The sequence below is a fragment of the Prionailurus bengalensis genome, chromosome B1 (assembly GCF_016509475.1).
Source record: "Prionailurus bengalensis isolate Pbe53 chromosome B1, Fcat_Pben_1.1_paternal_pri, whole genome shotgun sequence".
Taxonomy (NCBI): Eukaryota; Metazoa; Chordata; class Mammalia; order Carnivora; family Felidae; genus Prionailurus; species Prionailurus bengalensis.
The window spans coordinates 131,227,122-131,251,200 of record NC_057344.1 but is presented as its reverse complement, the minus strand read 5'-3'; the positions used below and the strand labels follow the sequence as shown (position 1 = coordinate 131,251,200).

Below are 24,079 nucleotides of genomic sequence, written 5' to 3'. Positions count from 1 at the left end.
ATCAGTTCCTTTGTAGCTCTTGTATTCCATGATCTAATGACAGTGCATTAGGAGAGAGAGAGGGAAAAGAAAAGAACACCCTCAGTGTCCAACCTAAAATAGAGTAGGGTTTTCAATGGATGTTTATTGAATAAATGAACTAAATTTCTTAGATCTCAAAACATTATGAAAACTGTTTAGTCTCAATCTTCATATCTTAGTTTGCTCCTTATTAATAATTTCTTCTTCCAGTCTACATCGTTCTCTTCTCAGAACTATATTGTATTTATAGTCAGTACCACAGTATCATTCACACTTAGCCTTGGTTTCCCTTAATATTAGTTTAATTAATTAGATTATAAACCTCTTAAGGGCAGGAGGGAGCGAGTCTGTATTTATTTTGAACTTTCCTTTATGCCTAATACCCAATGCCTAATCTCCCACTTTGTAGGAGATTGAATAAAGCATGCCGAATCACTTACCTGTAAATAGATATACGTTCTTTGGAAGTATCCTATCTCTGTGTCCGTATTCTTCACCTTATTGCCTGCTTTCTTGACTTGATTTGTCCAAGTGCTATAGAGAGGTGGCTCTTACTCTGTCTACATGGCCTCGAGTGAATTAATCATTGTAGAATGGGAGAGAGACATCTTGAGGACAAATAAACATACTGTGATTAGACATTTTTGCCTCTGGTGGTTGCAACCATAGTGTGTTGCTCTGGTAATTTACTAAATAGTACTCTAGTGGCCTGAAAGAGTTTGTAGACTTTAAGCAGCTTCATTTATTACCAAGAAGAGATTTACACATAGGACTTCGGTCCAGCTACACTGATAATAGATGCACTACTGCTGTTGGGCTAAAATCCAAAACATCACTTAGGGTTCTTTCATTAATAAAAACTCCCAGCACTGTGGACCAGCTAAAAACGGAGACATTTAATGCCATCGAATTACTATTTAGGTGAAATGGATTACTCTTATAATAGTATAGTATAAGATTGCTATATTTAGCAGAAATGATTGAAGCTACCTATATGTTTTACCTTAAATAATGTATGGTAAATCCCTATAAGAAATATCATCCAACTGTTAAAACTTATGAAGAGTTGATAATATGTGAGAAATTGCTTGAAAGATATATTTTTACTTTATCTCAATGACATAAAAATTACCTGAAAAAGTACACGCTCTTCATTGCTTTGAATGATTTACTGTGTTGACTCAGACTCATGAGAGTTAAGTATCACAGAATTGTGCAAAGCAAGGATGCAGTTCTCATATGCACATGCTTTAGTTAACATTGTGCCACGTGAAATGAATAATCCCTGCATTTAAAAATAAACAGAGTACCTCGGGTGACTCTGGGTGGCTCAGTTGGTTAGGTATCTGACTCTTGATTTCGGCTCAGATCATAATATCAGAGTTTATGAGTCTGAGCCCCCTGTTGGAGGCCCCTGTTCAAACCCCCATGTTTGAGCCTGTCTCTACACTGACAGCATGGAGACTGCTTGGGATTCTCTTTCTCCCTCTCTCTCTGCCCCTCCCCTACCCACATGCACTCTCTCTCTCAAATAAACTTAAAAAAATATATATAAACAGAGTACCATGATACTTTTCATCTTTTATATTTTCCTGTGTTTTCCATATTTCCCAGATTTTCTAACTTTGGGGTCAGATATGAACTTATATTTAAAAACTATACTATAGGAACACTTTACTTTCAATATAAAAAAGATTTATTATTTATGTTGAATATTCAATCACAAGTTCATACTTCTTATGTCTGTTCTTCATTTATACCATATTGACTTTACCTTTGTGATGGTCATTTTGAGTAGCATTTCTTCCTCCAGTTAAAACAAATGACAACCCAACAATCATATTTAAACAAAGCAAAACAAAAAAAAACACCTAAGCATTTTTTTTATTCCTCTCTTTCTCTCCCCCTTCACATCCTATCCATCAGCAGTTCTTTTTGGTGTTCCCCACACCCCAAGATAACCAAGTCTATTACCTTGTTTGTCTGTACTATGACTATCCAGACCAGATCACCATCATCCTTCTTTGGACTATTGTAATTTCCTAATTGGCTGGCTATGTCTACTGTCCAGCCTTTATAAAGAAGTTATATAACTCTTTTAACTTAGCTCACCGTTGGCTTTTTCTAGCATTTGGAATAAAATCTAAGCATATTAACATAACCTATGAAGCCCTATAGGATCTGGTCCTCCACCTTCAGGACCCACCTCATCTCATACACTCGTTCCCTTAACTCACACTGTTACTTGGATACATGAAACTCACGCCAGCCCCAGGGAGTTTGTACTGGATGTTGCCTCTGTCAGAAATGTTCTTCCCACTGATCTTCACTCATCTCAAATACCCCTGCCTCCACACTTTCCCCCTTCACTTATCTCATTACCATGATTACTTTTTTACATGGCATATACACCATACGGTAATATCTGTTGGGTACATTTGAGTTCTTACATTTTATCTCCTTTGCTGGAATAGATACTCCACCAGAAATGGAACCTAGTGTCTGTTATTCTCTTTTGCATTCTCTGTACTTAGAAGAAGGTGTATCTCCTATATTTGAATTACTTGAATGAGAGAACCCACTGTTTTGTGTATGCTAGAGTGGTGGTATTCAGACACGGGGTCTCTAGGACTACCCTGGCCTACATAGGTATGGATACTTTTAAGAGAATCAATGTCTGAATCCTTTTCCATTTCTTTATCTTGCTTGAGAAGCTTCTGAGGTTTGTCAGTTCATTTTCTTCCCTTTGACTTTTATGATCTCCCACTTTACAAAGAAGGGCAAACTTAAATGTCTCACCTCTTCTGAATCTTTCTAGAATGCATTGTCTACTCATTAAGGATATCCAAGGTATCGGTCAAAAAGATTTTATTATTCAGGAAGTCCTGTGAGTACTTCTTAAAAGAAATATTGGAGGGGATAGTGCCTTATTTTACAGAAGCAATATTCCAAGTTATTTCTTCCTACCTTCCTCCCTCTTCCCTTTTCCTTTCAGATTCCAAATATGACTAAGTGAGAATGTTGACTTGGGGGTATTAAGAGTTTTATTTGATGATTTAAACCTTTTCTTCTGAAGAAGAATCTTCCTTGGCTGTTTGGCTTGACAATGAGGATTGCTTTTTCCAATTAGATTATAATGACATGTGTTTATATATCTTTTCCTCAAATAAGCAAAATATGTTGCTTGATAACGTTAATGACAATATATTTAAAACACATATAAAGTATATAGTAGTCCAGAAGAATACTTCCTTTGCCATATTTAAACTAATGAAAAAACCGTTGGTGGTTAACTTTTAAAGTGTGCTAGGAATTATATAGCTTTTCAGTTAATTTAACAAAACAAGTTTGAAATTATTGTGCCAAACAGTGTGAACAACATAAAATTATCCAAGGTATCAGCATAAAATGCACTTGAATAGAAGAAAACTAAAAAAAGAGTTCATCTTTCATGTAGAATGTTCAGATTTATTACTTCCATTGTCATTTCCAGACTACAGTGCAGGTCTTTACCCTAAGGGTTTGTGGAAAATATTCTCCCACTCTATCCATGTTTACAGTATCTTAACTTACAGCTCATGTAGACACAAACCTTATTAAGAGAAAATTCTGCAAAGGGTGCTGCTTTAAGAGTTTTTACCATTTGAGGCACCAGATTCTTGATAAAGATTCCTATTTCAAATTCTTAAAATAGAAAAGTTGGACACACTTTACATAATTTCACAATAGTAAAAATAGCTAACACTTTCTCTGTGTTGGGCATGGGTCTAAGCACTCAACACATGCTAGCTCATTTACTCCTCATAATAGTTATAATGGTAGGTGCTATTGTTCTCTCCATTTCACACATGGTGAAACTGAGGCTAAGAGGGAGAATAAGCAGTTTATCCAGTGTTAACGAGTGCACAAGCCAGAATCCAAACCCAGAAGATGTGGATCCAGAAATTTAACCCTTAGATTGATTACACAGGACAAAACCAGAATGAGATATTAAGGTGTCCAGAGGAAAGCTAAAAAAAAATATCTTGAGATGATTATGACCCCCATTCTGTAATTATTCCATTGTACCATTGAAATGTTTATATATAGTTTATACTACAAAATATATACATGGTGTTCCAGTCTATTATGTTGTTTCTGCACAGACAAAGCAAGCAGGGCTCCCTGTAGGTTCTCCCAGTTTCTGATAACCTTCTCTTCGTTGGATGATATTTTTTCTTCATTCTTTTGAAGCTTGCATGCATGCTTCTTTCTTTTAAGATTTTATTATGAATAACAAAATATTCTTAGATCTTGCTTATGTCCTTATTTAATATTCAGTCCTGTACATGCAGCTGTTAGACTAGTTAAGTCTGTAGGATGGAACAACTATTTCTTTCTCTCTCTCTTTCTCAATGTTGAACTCAACACTCTGCACATTCTTTGCTAGTGGCTGCATTTTTTTCTGCAGAATTAACATTCCCTGTGATTTGTAATTAAAGCATCATTTAAAAGTCCTCTGATTACTTTCTAATGGATCTGTCATTGGAATACTAATTTGGGATACTAAGCCATTCCCAATTACACATTCTTAAGGTAGCAATAGCCTTAAGAATATTATTATTTAATATCATATAATATTATTGTCCCTGTATCTATTTTGTGAATTTAACAGAGCGCTGTAATTTTAAAATTTATCTGTTGTATCAGAAATACCTGGATTCAAATCTCAACTTTACCTCTCTGACTCTAAATTTATTTATTTGATAAGAATTATAGTTATCTAATAAAGTTGTTAGGAAGATTAAAATGAGATGACTTATGTACTCATTAAATATGAGGGCACCAGGGAATTTGTGACTAAGTTTTAAAAAAAGCCATAAACAGGGCGCCTGGGTGGCTCAGTCGGTTAAGCGGCTGACTTCAGCTCAGGTCATGATCTTGCGGTCCGTGAGTTCGAGCCCCGCGTCGGGCTCTGTGCTGACAGCTCAGAGCCTGTAGCCCATTTCGGATTCTGTGTCTCCCTCTCTCTGACCCTCCCCCATTCATGCTCTGTCTCTCTCTGTCTCAAGAATAAATAAACATTAAAAAAAAATAAAAAAAAATTTAAAAAGCCACAAAAAGGAAAAAAAAGAAAACTTACTATGTTAATGTAGCTTCTTGAAAATAAATTTTATTTTAAAATTATACATAAATGGGAACAATAATTATATAGATATATCAGATGTGTATAGAACAAGAGTCTTTTTGTTTGTGTGAAATAAGGACATGTTTCTGGCAATGACAGTCTCTCCTTTTGTTTGGATTAGAGTTAATTCTGTTACAGGAACTCTGAGCTCTATAAATGTTATTTTAGTCACCTATCTGTACATCTTTGAATGAGCTACTTAGCCAACTGGATTTTTATTTCTTTATCCACAAACAGAAGTTCACCTTCCAGATGAACACCAAGGTAGAACTCCTTACATGTTCCAAGATGCAAAATCTCCATCTAGTGGCAACTCAAGTCTGACACATTACTCTTGCTACCAAATACAGAGAGCTAACACAGCCCATTTGGCAGAAACATAGGTCCTTCTCTCCTGAGTTCACTCTTACTAATTATTCTATTAAATTAACAGTATGTGAGTCCATATAAACTCAAGAGCAGTCCGTCATTTCATATAATGGTCTCTGATGCAGGACCATTAGAAGATAACTTAATGAATTTATTAACAAAGTTTAAAGTTGAAATCATTGTTTCACTATATGCTAACTAATTTGGGTGTAAATTTAAAAAAAAATAAAAAATAAAATAAAAAAAGCTTAAAGTGTGTGTATGTGTGTGTGTATGTGTTTAACAAAGAAAGGAATGAGGTGAATTTACTATGTTCCTTTATTGTAATATATGTTATGCAGTTTCTCTTAAAAATAAATGAATTTTAATTAAAGAACAACATAGGTAATAAAATATACTTTAATATATTTGGTAAGTTCTACTTTTAGTTATATTTTATATATAAGTTTACTAGAGTTATAAGTTATATAAGTTTACTAGCCTCAAAAAATTAATTAATTAATATATTAATATAATATATTAATTGTGTATTATTTGCATTTTCTACCAATTTAAAATGTGTCTGAGCATAATCTGAAATAATTTTAATCTGATACCTTATCAGAGAAATTTATTATTAAAGTATGTTAAATATTAGCCATGTCTTCTCTCCTAGATTCTAAAAACTATATCTACCCCTGTTATAATTCATGTATTACAAACTACAATTTTAAATAATAAGAGAAAAGTAAGAAAATATATATATGATTTGGTCAATTTCAATAATTTATGTAAGTAAATACACTATATGGGGAAAAAAGAAACTTGTTATCACATTTTAATTTTATCATGTGACTACTAGATTGCATTCCCAGATGTAGTCTTGCTCTCTTTTTGTAACATATACTACATCTATGTTTGTGGCAATACTCTATGGAATTTTACTTTCGCTTAACTATCAATGAAGCCATCCTGAATCTAGTTCATTATTAACTTTGAACTGAAAAAACTTTATATTCAGAATGTCGTTTTATTATCAGATGTGCGTTGTGTGTATGTGTGTATGTGAGTGTGAATCCTAAATTTCACAGATGGTGTGCATGCATTTTAATAAATTAGACTCACAAAAATCATGTATTCAGTTCTCTAATTTTATGAATGGAGAAACAGAGTCCAAGGGAAATGATTTCCACAGATATATTATGAAACAGTATCATTGACAAATGTGATCATTGCATGTTAAATTCAAAGACAACACTTAAAAAAAAACAAATCCAAGATTCTTTTAAAATGATTCTAACAGAATTTGTACACCATGCCAACACATAACTGAATGGAAATGAGCATGTTCTGCAACATGCTGCCATTCGCATCATAAAGGATACAGCTCTAACAGTATTTATAAGAAAAGAAGGGCAGTAATGATTTGCAAGTGTACTCATTTCTGTTTTTCCCTTTCATCAGGCCAATGCTGACTTTCACTTATATTGATCTAAGTTTATATTTTTATTGATCCAGTTTATGTTTAAACTGGAGCATACATCGAAAATGTTGAACTCCATGTTACTGCCTATGCTGATTTGTATTGTCAGATGTGTGTATTACCAATAATATACACACAGACACAGGTATAACATATTTATGTGTCGAGTGTAGCTATCTTTAAGTTTAATCTACTAATATGTATTCTAATTTGTGTTTAAAAGATTCTTTCCCTCTGGTTTTGTGCCATCTTATTTGACATATGACAGTATTTTTCTTCTCTTATTTATATTTGTGTCTGTGACCAGGAGCTGTTCTATGCAATATTGTAAATAAAATTTAAAAAATTAAGGGATAGATATTTACAACATATATAGGAACTAGAGATGCCACCATCTTTATTTATATACTATCTTTATATGCTTTATCTTTTTTATATTAATATGTATCTTATAAAGCAGTGTATACCTTTTACTCTTTTGAAAACAGTGAGAAGAAACTGTTGGAAAATAAATAATAAATTTTCATTGATATATTTGAATCTGAATTCTTTTTAAAATACTAGTTCTAGAGGCACTTGGGTGGCTCAGTAGGTTAAGCGTCCAACTTCACCTCAGGTCATGATCTCACAGTTTATGGGTTTGAGCACCGTGTAGGGCTCTGTCCTGACAGCTCAGAGCCTGGAGCCTGCATCAGTTTCTGTGTCTCCCTCTTTCTCTGCCCCTCTCCCACCTGGACTGACTCACTCTCTCTCTCTCTCTCTCAAAAATAAACAACATTAAAAAAATTAAAAATTAACAAAATAAAATACCAGTTCTATAAATACTTATAAGTGAATAACTAAAAAAAAAAAAATCTCTTATTTTTGCTATTCTAACTTCCAAGAATTGGAGTCTTCCTTCAATTCAAAACGCAATTTAGTTTTACAAGGTGCTATCTGTTTTAAAAAAAACACAATTTGCAAATGTATTTGGAGACTTTCATTTTTCATTTACACAAAGGACTTGATAATTAACTGCCCAATAAATCTTAAATTGGTTTTGAAAGTTGTAGGAAAGACTTTACTGTTAGAAAGGAAGCTCTTCTGCACCCTCTGCTGGTATGTAAGCACAACTGCAGGTTATTTGTTATAAAGTTGCTCCTTTACTTTTTAGTAAAGAAAATAAAATATAAGAAATCCGGTGATTTTAATTAGTAAACAAAACATTTTAAATGCCTAAAAGAAGCATGCATTTTGAATTGAGCAAATATAAACGGACCTTTCTGGTTAGTTTACTAGCCTCAAAAAAATAGTATAATGGCCTCAATTTATTATTAATGAGAAAAGTCATAATGCCATATGCTTCCAGATCATCATGTAATTCAATTTCATTAGCCAACTATATAAAATAATATGTAGTGGTTTAATGTTTGCATTATGAAATACCAAAACATTAAAAAGACTGAAAATCTGGAATGAATCAATTGTGTCTGACTTATCACTGACAACATTTAGATGAATTGTCCTATGGTAAAGAAATAATGAAAGTTTTTTAAGAGGAAAAAATAGCTCTCAATAATTAAACTAAAGACAATTTTAGCTGATGGAAAAGTATAGTTTATAAATAGATACAGTTACGACCAACAGTCACATAAAATATGAATTTCAGTGTTAAAAATGTAGGTTCAGGAAAATACCAGGCCTTTGTATCAGTGCCAGGATTCTTAACACTACCATAGGTTTTACTTATTTAAATATTTTGTGCTAAAATATAAAATGTTTGAAGTGATTAGTGAAATACCCAGAATTAGTATTTGCATTTTGTCATATTGGGTCAAATTATTAGTTATTTGTTTTCAAATTATTTTCAGAAAAAACATTTTCCCAGGTGTTCATTCTGCTTCTTCCAGAGGCAACTTATTTTTAATTTTTGTGTGACTTCCAAGTTACTTTTAGCATGTTCACATGCCTAAATGCTTCACATTATATAATCTTTTGATGGGCTGTGTATTTTTATACTATGTTAATTTGAATTTTAAAGGTTTACTTATAAAAATAATTCACTAATTCATATTGTTAAAACTTCATCATATTACATATAACACTAATGTCCTCATTGATGACAGCCCTGAGTACAAAGATCCTGTTCAAAGATAATCCCTGTTCACACTTTGAAATAGGTTATTGCAGATTTTTTCCTATACATATACATATATGTAAATTTGTAGAATATTTATTACTTTAAAAATTTCATAATACATTTGTAATTTATAAAACATGTCTTTTAGCTATTTGATTTTATTAATGAAATGCTTTGGAGATTGTTTTCTATGTCAGTTTATATCTTTTACTTTACATGTTTAGCCCTTGTGCATTATACTGTACAATAGATAAGTAATATTTTTAAAATTCTCATAATTGTTGCACATTTATATTTAATTAATATAAATCAGCAGTAAATATCCCTATACATATATATTTGTGCAGATGTGTGAGCATTATTCTAGGGTAAATGGTGACAAGTGAAATTACTTAACTTGGTATTTTGACACATAATTTTCTAACATTACTGTGACAATTTAGACTTCTTTGTAAGTGTCTATAAGTACCACTTTACTCACCAAAACTTGATATTATTTAGTTTTAAAATGTTAGTTATAAGAAATAGTATCTTGCAGTTTTTTTCTGATTAATAATTACAGATTTGTGTTTCTTCTTATGAAATTCTGATTAATAATTACAGGAACTATTTTTTTCTGATTTATAATTACAAATTTGTGTTTCTTCTTATGAAATTCCTGTTGTATTTCTTGCTACTTTGCTTCCTTTTTTTTTTTCTATTTCTATTTGTGTTATAGGAGTTCTTTTTATATTCCCTAATTACTAATAGGTTTGAATATCTTTCATGTATTCATTGGTGATTTGTATTTCTTCTAGAAATTGCTTGCTCATATTCTTTACTTATTTTTCCTTTTGGATTGTCTTTTTTAAATTGATTTATAAGAATTCTTTATATATTCCAGATAATCCATTGCCTATTGCATATGGTTCAAAGTTTTTTATCTCATGCATTAAGGAAGTTTACAAATGGTTGACAGGCATGAGAATACAAAAGATCAGCCGTATCTCAGAGTATCAGTTAGTGCAGCAGATCCCCTGGGATCAGTCTGAAGTTAGTTTCCATTGGTATCACATATTTGATTAACTTTTCCTTCTGTCCATTTATCCTCCTTTCTTTACCTTCTGAGAGTCTTATAAATTGTTTGAACAAGAGTCCTTTGCTCAGGGTGTGCTTCTAAGAAACCTTACTTAGAATGCTGTGAGGAATTTTTTTTTCCCAAAATATTTTAAAACCAATGCAAATTTCTCCATTGTGAGATATGATTATGAAAAATAATATAAATTTTAATTATTAACAAATGTGTATATTTTTAGATGTGTGCTCTCCTCTTTATTTTTTTTTCAATATATGAAGTTGATTGTCAAATTGGTTTCCATACAACACCTAGTACTCATCCCAAAAGGTGCCCTCCTCAATACCCACCTCCCACCCCCCATCAACCCTCAGTTTGTTCTCAGTTTTTAAGAGTCTCTTATGTTTTGGCTCTCTCCCACTCTAACCTCTTTTTCTTTTTTTTTTTTTCCTTCACCTCCCCCATGGTTTTCTGTTAAGTTTCTCAGGATCCACATAAGAGTGAAAACATATGGTATCTGTCTTTCTCTGTATGGCTTATTTCACTTAGCATCACACTCTCCATTTCCATCCACGTTGCTACAGAGGGCCATATTTCATTCGTTCTCATTGCCACGTAGTACTCCATTGTGTATATAAACCACAATTTCTTTATCCATTCATCAGTTGATGGACATTTAGGCTCTTTCCATAATTTGGCTATTGTTGAGAGTGCTGCTATAAACATTGGGGTACAAGTGGCCCTATGCATTAGTACTCCTGTATCCCTTGGATAAATTCCTAGCAGAGCTATTGCTGGGTCATAGGGTAGGTCTATTTTTAATTTTTTTGAGGAACCTCCACACTGTTTTCCAGAATGGCTGCACCAATTTGCATTCCCACCAACAGTGCAAGAGGGTTCCTGTTTCTCCACATCCTCGCCAGCATCTACAGTCTCCTGATTTGTTCATTTTGGCCACTCTGACTGGCATGAGGTGATATCTGAGTGTGGTTTTGATTTGTATTTCCCTGATGAGGAAGCAACGTTGAGCATCTTTTCATGTGCCTGTTGGCCATCCGGATGTCTTCTTTAGAGAAGTGTCTATTCATGTTTTCTGCCCATTTCTTCACTGGGTTATTTGTTTTTCGGGTGTAGAGTTTGGTGAGCTCTTTATAGATTTTGGATACTAGCACTTTGTCTGATATGTCATTTGCAAATATCTTTTCCCATTCCGTTGGTTGCCTTTTAGTTTTGTTGGTTGTTTCATGTGCTATCCTCTTTAAAGCTGTGTATTTGTTACATTGACATTGGCATTGCTCAACAAATTTATCAAATTCATCTTTTGGGAATCTTGTTTGGAGCCTAAGACACAGTCTTTGAAGATTTATAATATTGTCAGTTATTTGACAGGCTGAATTATTTTGTTTTATATTATTAACAATATATATTGTTATATATATATTATTTTATTATAATATTTGAAGACTGAATTATTTTGTTGAAAATAAAAAAACTAAGACTGATAATTGAATTCAATATTAATAAAAAATTGAACTAAACTTGTCAAGAAGGAGATCAGCATGGTCAATAATATTTTGGGTCAAAAGCATGACATAGTTGAATGGAATTATTTGTAAGAAAAAAGTTAAAAAAATTAATAATGGCCACATCACTATTTATTCATATATATCAATACTAATTCTAAGTCCCATCTGCATGTAGGTACTGCAGCTTCTAATGGTCATTGTATCCTGTTCGGAATTGACTCAGGAAATGACAGTATTAATCTATGAGCAGACAGAATTAAAACTTTGAGAGAGGTTTGTAAAGTTCTAGGTTGAATTAGAAAAAAGTTTGCTGTGAAACAACACAAGTATGGTTAATTATTCTTGATAAATAAGTTACAGTTATTAAACATTCATCACGTTAGACCCTATACTAAGTGGTTTTTTTTTTTTTTTTTTTTTTTGGTGTTTACTTGATCTGATAAAAATTCTTCAAGACAGTTGCAACTGTTTATCCTCATGAAGAAACTTTAGGCTGTGGGAATTTAAGTAACTTTTAAGCCACTGCGAAGTCACACAACTCATGTGTCATGACAAATTCAAGTCTAGACATGTTTGTGTCAGAGTCCACATTCTTAGCAGTTATACATTCATAGTGTGTAAATCCCAAAACATAAACTATAATATTTTAAAAATATAAATATAGTCTTTTTTACCTAAGCCTGGTCACATGTGGATATGGCTTTTGACTTCTTTCACTATTAAATTCTGTCTAATCTCTGGCCAGAATCCATTATTTTTGTATTTCTTTTTACCCTCCATTGTCTGTTCTGGTCACTAAAGGACTAAGATCATATAGGCCTGGGTCTCAAGATTACTTGTCTTTATAAATAATGTATCACGACCCCTGTTCTTCCATCAATTCAGACAAGGAACTCATCTGCTTCCCTAAATCCTGCTAGAATAATCTCTTTGAAATGTATTCTCCTTTACTATAGTAATAGTTCCTGTTATCATGCTAATTTGGCATCTCTCTCTTTTTCCTAGGAGATTATCTATACAGATCTTTTTTAAAATATTTATTTTAATTCAAGTTAACATATAGTGCAGTGTTGGTTTCAGGTGTAGAACCCAGTGATTCTTCGCTTACATATGATCTAATCAGGGGCCATCTATCTCTGTTTACATTTCATCTTTAGGGTCAAATCATTGTGAGTAGTGACCTTCACCTAAAGGTAGATATTTCTGATATAAGCAATGATTTGTTTGGATTATTTTTTTGTTTATTTTTTGAACAGAGCTTCATGTACTCAGTGTGGCTAAATTATATGCAAATTTAATGATTTGCGAATTAAACCTATCCAATCAATTATATTATTTCTGACTTTTTCTATCTTCTGCTGACAGTCTCATTCTCTTCCCTGTGATTGATCACTTACTTGGCCCTGATCATTCAGTTTTTGAATTTATCTCATGTTGCTCTCACTGATCCTGTGGCTGAGGTGTCTCTGTTCATGTTGTGGTAGTGATTTATCTGTTAAAAATGCTTCCATTAGTTTCCCATTCATTTAAGGGAAAATAGTAAAACATTTTAGAAATTCATTTAAGAATAACTTCTACCATAAAGTAAAAAAATGTTGAGGTGTAAATTGCATGGCTTTGTAAAGAAAGAGTCTGGACTGGAGGGCTTTCCAGCTGAGCCCTGACCACCCAACAGGTGTGAGCCTCATTTAAATCTGTGAAAAAAAAAACAAAACGACGTAATTAGATAAGATTGTTTTAGAAACTTTTTCAAGCTATTATTTAATTTTAGTAAAACTTGACCAATGCTCTTTGATATGTTTTCAGATAATTTATTTTCTGCCATTCATCACTTTCTTAATGTTGACAAATTCTTACTTAGAGAATACTTGATTTCTCTGAATTTTCATTCTTTCATTTCATCATGTATTGTAGATTTTCTTTTCAGCATGGTCACTTAGGCTGTATTGGGTTATTTTCTGAAATCTTTTCTGAGAAAGAATAGAGCTGGGACCAGATTTATTTCATCAACATTCCTCATGAACATTTCAAATATTGATCATTCTTTTTAAATTCCAATAATAATGTATACTTAGGGGAGGTTCATCATAAGGGATTGGAAACCTGATATCAATTTATATATCTTCCCCCCAAAATATTTTTAGGTGATTTTTAAAATGGAGTGATTCAGCCAGATCTTGACAAGTAGCTCATTTTTATAATTCTCTTTATGTGGTGCTCCATCTTGTACCACTTGCATCAGAAAAGGAAGAAACTAGAAATTTACTCAGTAGCAGGCAGAGTGCCATTTCTTTCTGATGTTGCACCTTCTCATACTTAAAATAATTATTATCTGTGTTTTAGCTCATGCTACTAGTAAGTGACAGAGCTTGGATTTGAAACCAATTTTTCTTTTTTTTACTTATTGCATGTGTGGTAAGTATTTTTTCTTTAGTTTTATAAACCAAACATCACCAATTTGGGGAGAAAGACAAAGGATACTTAGGACTATCTAGTATGTGGGCCATCAGGTGACTCTTCATCTTTGACTTACAGTGAAAAAATATGAGAGGTATGCAAATTCTAGGCAAATATTTTAAAAATGATGGGAAAGAAAAAGGTGAAGAGGATTTTGTTTTGTTTTATTTGCACCGACAGACATGCCTATTTGTGTATATGGTAATGAGTTTCTAAGATGATTGCTTTAAATTTTTTTTTCAACGTTTTTTATTTATTTTTGGGACAGAGAGAGACAGAGCATGAACGGGGGAGGGGCAGAGAGAGAGGGAGACACAGAATCGGAAACAGGCTCCAGGCTCTGAGCCATCAGCCCAGAGCCGGACGCGGGGCTCGAACTCACGGACCGCGAGATCGTGACCTGGCTGAAGTCGGACACTTAACCGACTGCGCCACCCAGGCGCCCCTAAGATGATTGCTTTAAAACCCTGCATGGTCTTTTTATGCCTTGAATCATGGAAGAAATCGTGTGTGTGCGTGTGTGTGTGTGTGTACACTTTTTTTCAGTATGTCTTATTTCTTTAATGTTTTTTACTTTTACTCTGTTTTAAATAGGTAACATTAGCAATGCATATATCCCCTTTAACTAGAATTTGTGTTTTTCTGAACCATGCCAAATAAGATTCATCTTTAACGTAATTCAGAATAGATCTACCATATGACATTGCACTCTATTAAGGGTAATGACAGTGTTTGCTAAAGTTGTAGAGATCACTGAATAAAATACATTCTAGGAACTTTTTGTTAAATCCTGGTGTTAAAGAGCAAAGGATACCGTTTCTTTAGTTGAGGTCAAACTGAGTCTCACATCATGTCCAGTAGGCCTGTATATGCATCCAGTAGGTGGTATTGGGTATAGTAGTCTAATGTTTTGTTTATATAGGTTTAATGATATTAGATGGCACTCTTATATGACAAATTTGTTTTCCCAAATAAAATAATGTTGATCATAGTAAGGCCCCTGGAAGATGGGCAGGTCTAGTTCAACCTGTGTATTATTTTGGCATCTGTTACGACTTGAGGTGATATGTCTTCTGAACCAAGAAATAGAGGAGAATTGAGAAAATATGTTCATTTTATCTCATTTGAAAATTTATAAAAATACATGAAAATATATACAGGTTTTATTAAGAAAGGATAATTGCTATACTAAAATTATAAAAATAATATTAACATGTTGCAGTGTAACATTTGTCTTTCATTAATAGTTGTTATGATACATTGTTTTCTTCAACTTGTTCAGCATTGTGCTTCCATAACACTTTTAGATGTTAGCAAATTAAAAAAAAATTTTTTTAACGTTTATTCATTTTTGAGAGACAGAGAGAGACAGAGCATGAACTGGGAAAGGGCAGTGAGAGAGGGAGACACAGAATTCGAAGCAGGCTCCAGACTCAAAGCTGTCAGCACAGAGCCTGACTTGGGGCTCAAACTCATGAACCACGAGATCATGACCTGAGCCTAAGTTGGATACTCAATCGACTGAGCCACCGAGGCACCCCTGATGTTAGCAAATTTTAGATTATTGAATGATTTTACAGTTGGAAAGCCTTTCAATTAACTTACGAATTTCTAAAAGTTGTAATTTAATAAAATTAACTTCAAAATTACAGCATTTGTTTATGGTAGTGGGGCAGAAAATATGTTTGTTTACGTTTGAAATATTGATGTATTCAAGTTAAAACTTTGTCCCTGAAATCCATTTGCTCTATTGGTACTAATTGTGTATTACATTAGACACTGGGGTCTCAAAGCAAAGCATAGATGGCCTTTGTCACAAAGAAACTTAAGGTAAAATAGTAAAGCCAGGTAAACAGATGTTAACTTGTAAGGTAATTCTGCAGGATATGTAAAGGAATAGTATTACATCCCAAATGGAAGAGGATGGGAAAAGGGTCAGGGATGGCCTCCTGGAAAAGACAGTGTCATGGAAATATTCCTAAATATTTCAAATCAGAGTTACAGGAGGGGCATCCCAAGCAGGCGGTCCTACATCTGCAATTGCCCAGAAGATGAACGTGAACAGAAAATGGCAAGTAGTAATCAGTCCAAATAGAGAATGAAATAGGAAGGGGATAATGAATCTGGCGATATAGAGAGCATCTGGACATTGAAGAGTCTCTCTGAAGAATATGGGTAATTCCAACCTATAGATATTTTATCTTTCTCTTTTTTAGCTGGAAAGCTCTCAGTAGGAAATCAAGACCTTCATTTAAAAGACTATCAGTTGACAAAGTGAAATCTAAAGGATTTTTATCTCCAGTAGATTTATATCTACTTCATGTCATTCCGTTCAATGTACAAATGTCTCTTAGTATCTATGATGTTTTTACTTCAATTAGGTTAAGTGTATTAGTAGCCTAAATGTATTATTTGTACCCAATAAAAGTCTTGTTTTCATTAAGCACTTAGAAAGACAGGAGTGATTACTGTAAATTTTTCTGAAATTTTTACTAGTTAAATCCTTTGAATACTTATTAAAGAGAGATTGAGTCACTATTTTTAAATGCTGACACAAAAGCAAGAAATAATAAAAAAGACCAATTAATATTTCAATATACATAAATACTGAAAAAATCCAATAGTAATGGTAAATATCTTGACATAAATGCATTGATAACCATAGATGCACCACCAGCTGCAAATCATAATGGTTGATAATACTCTAATTATAGCAAAACTCTTCACTAAGCATTGAATGGAAATCTTGCATATAAACGAAAAATCACAGCTGAGAATGATGTTAATTAAAGCATTAGTAAGAGTGAAATCATGAAAAATTGTATTATTTTTTGTATCCACTTTGGAAATCGGATATTGGTTAAATTAGATTTAACCTGGGAGGAAAATTAGACTTGTTTATGTATGTATGCATGTATGTATGTAGTATGTATGTATGTATGTATGTATGTATTCATTCATTCATTCATTCATTCATTTTAGAGAGAGAGAGCAAGTTGGGGAGCAGGGCAGAGGAAGAAAGAGAGAGAATCTCAGGCTTTTGCTCAGTGCTGAGCCTAACGTGAGGCTCAATCCCACAACCTTGGATCATGATCTGAGCTGAAATCAAAAGTCAGCTGCTCAACTGACTGAGCCACCCAGGTCCTTAATAGATTAGATAGAAATTAGATATTTCTAATTTGTGAGACTTTAAGACCTAAAATGTCTTTGTTTGTATTTTAAGCTTTCTTCTCCCAAAGATTTACAAGAATATGCAAATATTTTGGGAGTGTTTTACACATAGTTTTATTTAAATTCAAATTTAGTGAATTCATCATCTAATAAAAATCATCTAATACAAATCTGTTAGATTTTATATCACTTAGGACAAAATATTCAGTATTTTTGAATGCATATCTGAAAGAGAAAATATTTTTCATTTTATATACTTCTTCAGGGCCATGAAAGTATTTCACTTGATCATTCTCATAATGTATCTGTTAAGAATAATAAAATGAAGGCTGGCCACTTTATGTAGTATTTGTTATTGTTCAGTTAGGTAGTTTTGGTTGCAAAAACCGAAATGAAACAATCTGATTAAAATTTGACAGAGGGGATGTATACATTACAGTTAAGGAATTATGTGAAATACAGAAACTAAAAACAGAAACCAAGTCACGGCGCATTATGAAAACCAGTGAAAAATAGCAGGCATCAGAATAGCCAGATTGACTCTACAACTAAGAATCTCTGAAATGGAAGCAGAGCTGGACCTTCAGCAGCACAAGTTTTGGCTGTTTACTGAAAGCAGTCTCTGTCATGCTGATTATGAGCTGATCCTGTGGTTATATAAGGATTAGTTTCTTGCTTTACTCTTTATTAGCTCAATGAGAGAAAGTTACCTTTCTGTTGTAAAATGACCATGGAAATATTATCTACTTCTACAGTTAGAAGCATTAAAAGGGATAATCTATGTCAGAAAAGTATTTGGGACATCATGGTTGATGAACTATATAGTTGCCATCTTCACTTTTTCTTCCTTCTTTTTCTTCATCATCAGCACGTTGATGTTAATATGGTTCATAAATTTTCTATGCTTCTGCTGCTGTCACTATGTATTTTCACTCGTGTCAACCAGTTGAATTAATTTTCACTGGAGTCTTTTCTTCAATTTATAGTTGTGGTTTCCTCATAACCTTATTTTGTTTGTAACTCTACACTGTATCCTTTCTCATTTAGTTTCCTCTATCAATGCCCTGATTACCTCTAAAAGTCCCAAAATCAAACTCCAAGGAGAAGAGTACTTCCTAATTGTTTTTTCTTTGAATGAAGATTCTAGTGTCAGATCATACCTTAGTCTGATCTGTGATTCTGTTAAGCTCAAGTGAATAACTTCTTAAGTCTTGTGATATATCTGTTTCTGGTCAAGAGAGGCAGTAGTGGGGCATATTACCCACAGGGCAATGATTATGGCTGTCACAAGACTACTGCATCTAAATATGTAGACATAAAAAGTTAGGATTAAATAATTTACCAAATTATAGAACCAGTGGGAGTAGTAAGGCTGGGTCTTGAATAGTGATCTTGTGTTTCTCAACCCAACAATCTTTTGAATAGACTAAATATTCTTGGTAATCTTGACATTTCTGAGCCATTATAAAATCATTGTGCAAATCACTGGATAATTTTGCTACTTATAAATTAAAAAAAAAATCCTCATCAGAATTTTGTTATCATTTTAGTATGAGCCAAGTTCTAGTCCATGTCCTGAAAAACAGTGTTTTGTTTTAAAATGTCTTATTTATAATTGATTTCTTTTGATGCGTTCTTTTTGTTTTACCTTTTTTAGGCTGCTAAGTTGGCTGTCACAGCGCAAGCCTTGGAGTCCCAATGGGGGACTCAGGATCAAGACGATCTACCCTGGTCTCCCGGTTGCCAATATTCAGAAGAAGTATTAGCAGAAGACATGATTCTCTTCCTTCTTCACCCTCCTCCAGTAATACAGTTGGTGTCCACAGTTCCTCTCCTTCCAGCACTAATTCAAGCTCAGGTAGTACAGGTAAACGCAGGAGCATATTCCGTACTCCTTCCATTAGTTTCCACCATAAGAAAGGAGGTGAACCTAAGCAAGACACTACCAACCAGAACCTTAGTATTTCAAATGGTGCTCAATCTGGTCATAGCAGTATACAAAAACTGAGTTTGGAAGAACATATTAAAACCAGGGGAAGACATTCTGTTGGTTTTAGTAGTTCACGAAATAAGAAAATAACGAGATCCTTGACAGAAGATTTTGAAAAGGAAAAGGAGCACTCAACTAATAAGAATGTCTTTATAAATTGCCTAAGTTCTGGCAAAAGTGAAGGGGATGATTCTGGATTCACAGAAGAACAAACTCGCCGTTCTGTTAAGCAGTCAACAAAGAAGCTACTCACTAAATCTTTTTCATCTCACTATAAATTTTCTAAGCCAGTTCCACAGAGCCAATCCATTTCATTGGTACAACAGTCTGGATTCTCTTTGGAAATTACACAGTACCAGGAGAGAGAACCTGTATTAGTAAGAGCTTCTCCATCTTGTTCTGTGGATGTAACAGAAAGGGCAGGAAGCTCTTTACAATCACCCCTGCTTTCTGCTGATCTTACAACAGCTCAGACACCTTCAGAGTTCTTAGCCTTGACTGAAGATTCTGTGTCTGAAGCAGATGCATTTCCTAAAAGTGGAAGCATGGCATCCCACTGTGAGAACTTTGGCCACAATGATTCTACCTCTCAGATCTCTCCCAATCCTGCTGCTGTTACAAAGACAACAATAGACCTTATGGGAACTGTTCCCTGTGCAATTATGTCTCCTGGGAAATACAGGTTAGAAGGCCGATGTAGCACTGAATCGAATTCCTTACTAGAAACCTCTGCTGCTAATCAGAAGGAAGTGTTATTGCAAATCACTGAACTACCTGTTATGAATGGGAACAAGTCAGAGACTCCTCTATCAGGAGATATGCAAAGAGAAGAACATAAGGTAGTACAAAATGGTGAAACAATGTTGGCAACAAGCTCTCCGAGGAAACTTGGATTTTATGAGCAACATAAAGCAATAAGTGATCGTGTTAAAGGGATTCATCCTATTTCAGATTCAAGGATAATACCCTCTTCTGGTGATCATCATATTTTTAACAAAACATCATATGGATACGAATCAAATCCTGCCAAAGGTATGCTGATTTTCTTTGTATAATAAATATGAATTATAATTTCATTCTAGTTTATTTAATCTTCTTATTTCATCCCATGAATAGAAACCACATTTCCTTATTTTTCATTCTCTAGTTTTTTTTTTCTGATTTATAATTTATTTTAAATCTTTTCTCTACTTGGTTTTAAATTTCATACTATGGTAACAATGTAATTCAGCAATACTCATTTTTCTTAGTTGTGTTGCCAAGATTCTGGCCCTCAGAAGAGAGGGGAAAGAAATTATTTTTATTTGTGATGTGGCTTTGTCTAAAAAGATTCTCTTTTTTAAAGTAAATGAGTCTTGGTATTTCTTAGTCAGTAAAATGAGTATATTCCAGCCAAAATCACCCTAAAAGAAATTTTCTATAATTTAAATTCTATTTCCTATTTTACCAAAACTGTCTTTATTAAATAGGATCCACGTTACAGCACAAATAGTCTCTATGTCTAATTACAATAGACTTGCAGGCTTTAAAAGTACTGTCCTTGGAGCTTGGTTTTAAACTTGTGTCTGTCATTAACTACCTGTGTAACCTTGGGTACCTTCTCTTTGCTTTCTATAAAGGGGGGATGGGTGCTTGAATTACTCTAGTATGTCATTATGTTATTTAACAGAAAACTTTGTTATTTAATATAAATTTCAGTTAAGAAAACTGTTGAATTCCTACCACGTACTGGGCTGTATTTGACGTACCACTGCTGCTGCCTTTGCTGCTTCTGCTACTACTACTGTTACTGTCAACTAGTTCTCCCAACATTGAATGTTTATTGTGTCTCGTTTCCCATTTTGTGCTCTTTGGATACATTAATTCATTGAATTCTCAGATGGTTGAAATCACTACTATTATAGTAACCCATTTTACAGTCAAGATATTTGGAACACAAATAGGCTAAGTAATGTGTCCAAAGTCACAAAGTTAGTACATAATTGTTTGGGATACAAACCTTATGAGATACATTTACACGTTCCATTTTACAAATGCAAAAACAGACCAAGGATCGTATAGCTGTTAAGTAGCACAAGTTACAACTATCTCAGTTCAAAGCTCAGGCTCTTAGTGACTAGGCTTAGTGACATCATGACCCCAGCTCTTTCCAAACCGTTAAGGATAACACTAAAATATTATATACAACTTATAATAAGTTAAATTATAGAGTATCAAGCATCATAAGATTATATGATTAATCCAGCTAGTCCCTCCATGAATATAACAATTTTAAAGTTTTAAATGCATGAGTGAATTATTTACCTGTATAATTGTATAACTTAATATTTTTCACATTTGATACATCATCACTTTTATGCATCTGCCTACTTTTTTATGTTTTGATCTTGGTGACCTTGTCTGTACTTATAACTTTAGTTGTATCTGCTTATTTCTTTAATTATAATATAATGAGAAGAACAATGATGATGATATCGATGATGCTCACCCTTTTTGTACACTTAATATGTGCCAAAAAAATGTGTTGAGCATTTTGTATTCATTATTTCATTTAATCTTTCTTTAAATTTACTTTTCATTTATTTAAAAAAAATTTAATTCCGGTCTAGTTAATACACAATGTTATATGAGATTCAAGGATACAATATAGTGATTCATGAATTCCATATCTTACTCAGTGCTCAAGATAAGTGTCATTTAATCTTAACTAAAAGTTTACATGGCAGCTATTAATAATTTAGGATTAAATTAAATAACTATGAAATCACATTGTTAGTAAATGGTGGATCTCAAATTGGAATCTAGGCAGTCTTTTTTTTAAAGAAATGGAATACAAAAAGGGTAGAAATGTACTTACCTTGATTATATCTAATTCTTATTTAGAAACGATCATTTGCTTCAATGTCAAATTGAATACTATATATATTTATCTCTGTGGAAATATCTTGCTATTAATCTGTTCACGAAGATCCTAATCATGAGACATTTACCACATTAAAGTAATTTCAATGAATTTGATAGTATGTTGCCTGTTCTTGGGACATTAGCTATTTATTCAGGTTATCTACAACTTGTAAAGTAGAGACGGATAGGCAAACAAGCTGGTAATGTGAATAAGGAAAAAATAATAGAATTCAGTTCTTCATTTTGTGGAGATATTCATGTGCCATTCAGAAGGATTTTATAATTTGGAAGTTTAACATTTGAAAACCAGTTATGTAGATGTATTTTATATAAGAAAGAGTTGCTATGTGCACTAAACTCCATAATACTGAATTTATTCTGTATTTGTTATGAAACATATCTAGGCTAGTATTTAATATATATCTGAATGTATGAGATATGTAGTCATATCAAAAATAATAATATAGGGATACCTGGGTGGCTCATTCAGTTGAGTGTCCAACTTCAGCTCAGGTCATGATCTTGCAGCTGGTGAGTTCCAGCCCCGTATTGGGCTCTCTGCTGTTGGTGCAGAGCCCACCTCAAATCCTGTCTCCCTTTCTCCTTTCTCTCTCTCTGTCTGTCTCTATCTCTCAAAAATAAATAAACAAACAGAAAAAAATAATGTAAAGTTGAGCACTCTGGCATTTTAATTTTTATTCATTAGCTTAAAAACTTATTTAAAAAGAACTGTTATATTTGGCCTAATAGGTTCTTGCAACCACTTTTTCTTTTCCCTTTTTCATTTTTTTCATGTTTGTATTTATGTATGTATATATGTATGTATTTAGCAAAAGCAGGGTAGGGACAGAGAGAGAGGGAGAGAGAGAATCCTAAGCAGGCTCTGCACTGATAGGGCAGAGCCCAAGGTGGGGCTCATGAAACCATGACCTGAGCCGAAAACAAGAGTTGGATGCTTAACCTACTAAGCCACCCATGGGCTCCAATTGTAACCACTTTTCTACTTTGCATTTCAATCAGTTCAACTGTTTAAAACAATTTTTTTTGTTTAAGAATCCACATGTGACTGATACCATAGATTGTTTGTCTTCCTCTATCTGGCTTATTTTGCTTAGCTTAATGCCCTGCAGTTGTACCCATGTTGTCACAAATGACACTATTTCCTTCTTTTTAAAGGCTGAATAGTATCCCTTTATATTTACATATCACATCTTCTTATCTCTTCATCATTGATGGGACACATAGATTGTTTACATATCTTGGCTATTGTGCATAATGTTGCTATAAACATGGGCATACAGATAGCTCTCTGAGATAATGATTTCATTTCCTTTGAATATATACCCATAAATGGAATTCCTAGATCACATGGTAACTCTTTTTAATTTCATGAAGAAACTACATACTTTTTTTCATAGTGACTGTACCAGTTTACATTCCTACCATCAGTGTATAAAGGTGCCCTTTTCGCTACACTTTCCACAACACTTGTTTGAATTTTTGCTAATAGCTACCCTGACCGGTGTGATATAATATCTCATGTGGTTTTGATTTGCATTCCCTTATAATTAGTGATGTTGAGCACCTTTTCATGTACCTCTTGACTATTTTGTATGTCTTTTTGGAAAAAAAAATGTCTATTTAGTCTACTTGCTCATTTTTAAATTGGATTATTATTGTTATTTTCTATTGAGTTGTATGAGTTCCATGTATATTTTGGATATTAACCTCTCAGAGGATATGATATTTGTAAATATTTTCTCCCATTCCATAATTTGCCTTTTCATTTTGTAGATTATTTACTTTGCTGTACAGAAGCTTTTTGCTTTGAAATAGTTC

At 33.3% G+C, this 24,079-nt stretch overlaps 1 protein-coding gene across 2 annotated transcripts in view; it reads left to right on the top strand.

The window, feature by feature from the left end:
* CCSER1 (coiled-coil serine rich protein 1) overlaps window positions 1-24,079 on the top strand; it is a 1,313,272-nt gene that overhangs the window by 124,222 nt on the left and 1,164,971 nt on the right. For both annotated transcript variants that reach the window (XM_043572184.1, XM_043572185.1), the window contains exon 2: window positions 19,004-20,368. In XM_043572184.1, coding sequence (XP_043428119.1) covers window positions 19,045-20,368 — 1,324 coding nt within the window. In that variant the 5' untranslated portion in view covers window positions 19,004-19,044. The remainder of the gene's footprint in view (window positions 1-19,003; window positions 20,369-24,079) is intronic.